Source organism: Macrosteles quadrilineatus, unplaced genomic scaffold (genome assembly GCF_028750875.1).
Source record: "Macrosteles quadrilineatus isolate MER2022 unplaced genomic scaffold, UCM_ALF_1.0 Scaffold_5__1_contigs__length_97177068, whole genome shotgun sequence".
NCBI lineage: Eukaryota > Metazoa > Arthropoda > Insecta > Hemiptera > Cicadellidae > Macrosteles > Macrosteles quadrilineatus.
The window spans coordinates 56,300,031-56,306,482 of NW_026542598.1; the positions used below are offsets into that span (position 1 = coordinate 56,300,031).

The window sequence follows — 6,452 nt, forward strand, 5'->3', positions numbered from 1 at the left end:
AAACAATACTTTCTCCATATACTATGGTAGAGGGGGAGAAAGTGAAAATATATTTTGCTGTGGTTATTGTACAGTTTAGTCCTAATAAAAGAAATAAAAATAAAATAATTTGTCAAAACTGTTTTGATGTTGTAAGATCAAATTAGTTAATTGTCACCATTGTATATTCATTTTGAAACAGCATCTTCAAGTATGAGTGTAAGAAGCAGAACTGGTAATTATGTCTTGATATTCATAATTATGTTATGCACCATAAACCATAATGAACCTTTATCTCATGCAAGACCAGGGGCAGTGGCCAAGCTAATACTAACACATTGGCTGATGATTATATAGGTTAGAGAGAAAGAATGAAGAGAGAAGTAGAGAAAGCTCAGGCTGAAATATCTCTGCTGGGTATGGGAACTGGTTTGTCAATTCTCATGCAAACCATACCCTATAGGTTAAATGTTGTTTTTTAATTTTGGTAAAAACTCTTGGTTTTAATTCTACCAAATTAAATCATCAATAGGCTACTGTAACTACAGTTTTGTCCTCATGCTATTATGCTATCCTCCTTATGTGATACCATTTCGTCTTACATCTAGCAAACATATTTAAAAATATATAAATAAGGATTCAAAGTGCTTGGTTGAATTGTTTACTAAATAACAAGATTTGTTTGGGCAACAAACTTGAAACTTAGCATTATTAATACTGTATAAAAGTAGCCTACTTGTTAAGGCCATGTACGTAATCTCTCATCCCTTAATGTTTTTGTTTTAATTAAAATGGTGGTTTTTGTAATTTAAGTGTGCTCATGTAAAATAAATAAAATACCGTAATGCAAAATTGTTTAGTAAGAAACCCCTGGAAATATTACAACACAATCAGTGTAAACATTAAACTTCAGTTAAATTTATGTTTGACGCCAGAATTTAAAGACTTTTGTATTTGTTATTTATTCTTAAAACTATACTTCGTTTAGTTAGATGGCTTTTGAAAAAGTGTCTCAATATTAAAACCTTGATTGCCAAAGGATATATAAAAACTCTCAATAGTCTTCAAGAAATAATGTTTTTAATATTGAAAATAAATACTTAACACTAAATAAATAAAGCTTATGAACTACAATAGTTACACATATTTACAAACTAACAAACAACTGTAATTTGTTGTATATGACACAAGTTTGCTTAGTATATACCTGATTTAATCAGAGGTAAGGGTACCTACAATTTAAAATATCATGTATACAGTACCGGTATAGAATTATTATCTTATATGGTTGAAAAAGGTTTTAAAGATATGATCTTAAACATAGAAACAAATTTGTTGGTTGAAATGGCACGTACCATCTTTAAAAAATGTAAGCAAATAAACAAATGAGCAAAACTGTGTATACATGCTTCTTTGCACATCTATCTACAAACTTCAGTATTTATACTGGCTAGCATGATTATTACAGAACTGAAAATAAAAAATGAGATTTTAGATCTGTAGAAATAATTTTAGGAAAGTTCTTTAAGATAGTTTGAAATGAAATGAATAAAGCAAAAGTAGAACTTGGACCAATAGACTCCAGAAATGACAAGTGGCTAGTGATGTAGTGGCCTGTGGTAGTGATGTACCTTGTTGTGTCCGTGATCGTGACCGTACCCATGGTTGGCGTACTTGACGATATGTCCAGGCCGGGGGCCAAACACTATGTTCCTCAGGGTCATAAAAATCGCTGAAGACAACGCCATCTTGTTAAGCATCAGGGCTTGCATCACGAACATTTTGAGGTTCGCCAGCAAAATTGGCGCGAATCCCCACATGATCAGCTGAGGGATGAACATGAAAGGGTTGAGCATGAAATCAGACATCTTCATCCGCGCACTCACTGACACTTCCGTATCATTCTGTACTACATCCAGTCCGATCTGACGCATAGAGTTTAAAATACTGTCTGCACTTGAGGTGAGGTTATGTTGGTTACCATGTTCACTCTCAATGGTGGTGTAACTAGTTGCACTCGCGGCTATTACCGTGAAGATTGCCGTTGTAAAAACGAGACCGGTCGCGAGGGCCGACATACTGTGGGGACGTGTGATCGCAGAGTGTGAACACCGGAACGACGGACTCGCCGGACTCGGGCGTACGCTGGGGTCGGTCCTCGCATGATACTACTGCCCCCATTTCTAACCGCTTCCACTTAGCTGTTCCGCTTTGAACGAGACCACTTTTACTTCTTCGGCAAAAAACTGGTTTACTCTCCCTGGGCCGGGAATGATAATGAGTCGCTCATTCATGAACGGTGAAATGGTCGTAAATTGACAGAGGCGAATAACAGCTCTCTTGGAATTTCGGATAACCTAGATTCTGTTTGAAACATTAAAGGGAAGTTACAAATAGAAAATGTTTAATCTCTTATATTACAGTCTCAGCATTTATTTTCTGTAGCATTATTTGTATATTTAGTGTCAGCATAGAGAGAATAGATGAATTTTTTATGATTTTCAAAAGTAGGTTTGACAAGAACTTTTAGCAAATTTCCCATATGGGGAATATGCTAACGTAGGTCTCATAGTAAACCTGGACCCGGGACAGATTTTCTTTTTCGTTCTTAAGGGTAGAGGTCGGGTTCGGAAGCACCACCCGTACAGATTCATATGTGTGCCCGTAACTCGAGCAGAAATGATCAGAATTTGATTAAATTTGGTAAAAACGTATAAAACATACGTTTATTCGAACGAGTTTATGAACCAGAATGATCATGGGAATGGGGGTTTCTGGGGGTAATAATTGGCTTTCCCCATTTTTAGCCTCATAAAACATAACATTTCGCAATTTCTTTCCAAACCACTTTGTAGAGCTTAAAAACAAATAATTAAGTATCTTGAAGTGTTGTTAGCACGGTTAAGAAGACAAATAAAATAAAAAATCCTATACTATTGTTAAGAAAAAATAAGTAAACTGTTTTAGTGTCATTGTTTATGAACCAACATACTTGGATGAAATTTTGGAAAATTTATTCAATAGGGAATAAATCTTACATTTTAAAGAAGATATTTTAGTGAACATAATCCGGCAAATGGAAATTTGCAAAGTCTCCAGGTTTGCTGCAGAGGGAGTTTACTTTAAATTATTGTGATCGATGCAAGAAATTGCAGCAACTAGAAGTTCAAAATCAAATTATTGCTTTGCTAGTATTGCCTAAATTTGATTTTACTATTACAAATTGTGAACTTTGTTGAAGTCCATTTTATTACTCTGGTCAACAATACCCTGAATTTAAAGGCAAAACTTAATATATATCTTTTTTTTGCGATAGTGAAAACTATATACAATATTACAATGTAACATAAAAAACCTATAGGCTACTTTTACTCTAGTAATGCAAGTTTCTTTGGCATTAGTGCGACTTTCATTAACAAGTAACTTCTCAACACTTTATCATAGTTTTAGTGGCCCCTTAACATAAATAATCATCATCCACGCTTTCAAGTACAGCGAGTAGTACAGGCTTAAATTAATTACGAAGTTGAAGTTATATTGTCATAGTGATTCAAACTAATAAATCCGTGAATATAATGTTGGTAAAGGCTTCAAGCTAACGTACATCGTGGGAGAGAATGGAGTGAAATAAAACACATTTATGTTAAATATGAAATGTTTAACTACCAGTATCGAATTATGGAGAAATACTTTTTTATGTAAAACATTGCTGTACTGTAAATGCGTCTCAATAAATAACTAGATAACCAAATTGGTCTAATAACCTCCTGTGAGCAAACACAGGGTGTTTGAAATAATCTATACAAATAAAAGGATAATATTTGAGAGATCCTAGCTACTTCCACGGGCTTCACCCAGTTTGACTTCATAAGAATTATTGGTTAAAAGTTATAAGCTGAAATAAACAAAACAGAATACAGTAATACAACAGTAGTTTACGCAACGATTGCGTTAAGTTAGTCTTTACGACACGAGTAGAAAATTTAAGGCACGAGCCTTGGCGAGTGCCTTAAAAACTTCTACGAGTGTCGTAAAGACTATTAACGCGAGTTGCGTACACTACTTTACCTACGACCGTTTTTTAATTACTATCAATCTGGATTTAATTACTAACAATCACTACTGATAACTTTTTAGAGAGGTTATGTTTTCGTGTATTGTCATTGCCACTGAAAGTGATGCAACGACTTGTTGTATAATCAGCTGATTTCCTGTAATTACGTGTTTGTTAAACTTCGTTAAATATTACATTGCTAGCAGCATTCTTACCATAAATAATATTGTATCAGGTACAATTCGGCAAATATTTCATTTATTTTTGGACTTCCACCAACTTAATTAAGAATACGCGAGTATCAACATGAACAAGTCGGATCAACAATTAAATTGGTCAACTGATCAGCTGATCAGCTGATAAGTTGACGTTCGAAGCATTACAATTTTAATTCTTTTCTCTCAATACTTGAACCTCATTGGTCCGTTACCTGTGTGGATATGAGAAAACTATGCGGATATGAAATGAAACTATGCGGATATGAAAGTAAACAGCTGTAAAGTGAAACTTTTCAATTCTAAGAACTGGACTGAAATGGCTACTTTAAAAAACGGTCGTAGGTAATAGTTATTTGTGCAACTAGTGAGCAATTGCACTTTGCACTCGAGTTGCACATTAATATTTTTCCTACAGATATCATAAAACAAATAAATTGGTAAAGAAACGTAACATATTTTACCTACGACTCTTTTTTTTGTAGTCATTTCAGTTCAGTTCTTAGAATTGAAAAGTTTCACTTAACAGCTGTTTACTTTCATAACCATTTCATAACAGCATAGTTTTTCTTATAACAACACGGGTAACGGACCAATGAGGTTCAAGGATTTAGAGAAAAAAAGTAAAATTGTAATGCTTCGAACGTCAACTAATCAGCTGACAATTTTAATAATTGTTGATCCGACTTGTTCCTGTTGGTAATCGCGTATTCGTATTCTTAACCTAAGTTGGTGGAGGTTAAAGGAAGGTAGATTAAACTGATTTAAAAAATGTCAGTGAAAGTGAAGGTAACGAGATGAGAGCACAAACTGTTTATAATATTCTATAATATTCGATGCTGAGATCTAACTGTAAATTAAATCATTATAAATAAATCATTCAGTTGTAAAAAATGCAATATTTCCCTAATTGTACCTGATCAGTATTTATAGTAAGAATGATGCTAGCAGAACCTATTACCTGAAAAAGGTAACGTGTATAACGAAGTTGTACAATCACGTAATTACATGAAATCAGCTGATTAAACAATAAGTCGTTGCATCACTTGCAGTGGCACTGACAATAAACGAAAACATAACCTCTCTAAGAAGTTATGAGTAGTGATTGTTAGTAATTAAAAACCAGAATGTTAGTAATTAAAAAACTGTCGTAGGTAAAGTAGTGTACGCAACTCGCGTTAATAGTCTTTACGACACTCGTAGAAGTTTTTAAGGCACGAGCCTTGGCGAGTTATTTACAAACTAAGACCATAATCTCAAAATAGTGCTAGATAAAGATAAGTATACACCACAAGTTATTGTCAACCTATTTTCACTTGGTTATGATGGATGTAATTTTTTCAGCCGCTATCTTGGATAAGCCATTTTGAAATGTGATCAATTATTTTAAATATGAAGGGGGGGTTGTTACCCATAATTTTGAATTACTTTTTTAAGCTATATGCAATATTTTTGTTAAAAATGTCAATATTCCAAAATCAAAATATGAAAATGAAAAAACGGATCGTGGAATTGAGTTCAGCTTAAAAAAAGCTATAAAAAGCCCTCTACCTTTAGAATAGATCAAGATTTTTAAAAATGGTTTGTGGCATTGTAATCAGGGTAAAAATCTAGTTCAAAATAATGGGTCACAACCCCACCTTTACATTTGAAAAAACATATTTTGCATCCAATATGGCAAATCCAAGATGGCGACCGGAAATGACCACCTTGTCAAAATGAAGTACTTACTACCCGCCAATGTTTAGATGTGGTCTGGGATTAATATTTGAAAAAATGTAGAATAAAGTTGGGGGGGGGGGCAATTAAAACTCACCCTGTATATAGATGTATATGGAAAGTTCCCTTTAGAAAGGAATAACGACCTTAATTTATAAAAAAAAGGATAGTTTTCTCGTCATGACGAACATTTCAAGTATATGGTTTTATGGGGTGTGACCTTGAGTTTTCTCAAAAGTTCATGGGTACTTTTGGATTTATATACTGATGGATCCTAATCCTAGATTGCGCCACAGCCACCCCTGGCGTGGCAAGGGAATAATGGGAATGGATAACGAAGGTTCCGGAAAGTTTATCGGAACTACTAGGTGCAGCTTCCGGAACGGAATCGGTTCTGGAACGTTCCACGGTCGGAACGGAATGGCGAGACAGTTCCATTTCTTATGGATGGCACACATCTACAACTAACAGTAGAATAGCGATTA

The 6,452-nt window shown here is 34.3% G+C and overlaps 1 protein-coding gene across 1 annotated transcript; it reads right to left on the reverse strand.

Moving 5' to 3' along the window:
- Positions 1-1,435: 1,435 nt before the first annotated feature.
- Positions 1,436-2,124, reverse strand: LOC128993764 (uncharacterized). The gene has a single exon (XM_054417741.1). The coding sequence runs from the start codon at positions 2,055-2,057 to the stop codon at positions 1,578-1,580; it is 480 nt and encodes a 159-aa protein (XP_054273716.1). The 5' UTR covers positions 2,058-2,124; the 3' UTR covers positions 1,436-1,577.
- Positions 2,125-6,452: the final 4,328 nt, after the last annotated feature.

Coding starts and splice junctions, on each gene's coding strand:
- LOC128993764 (XM_054417741.1), bottom strand. CDS start 2,057: ATGTCGGCCCTCGCGACCGGTCTCGTTTTTACAACGGCAATCTTCACG.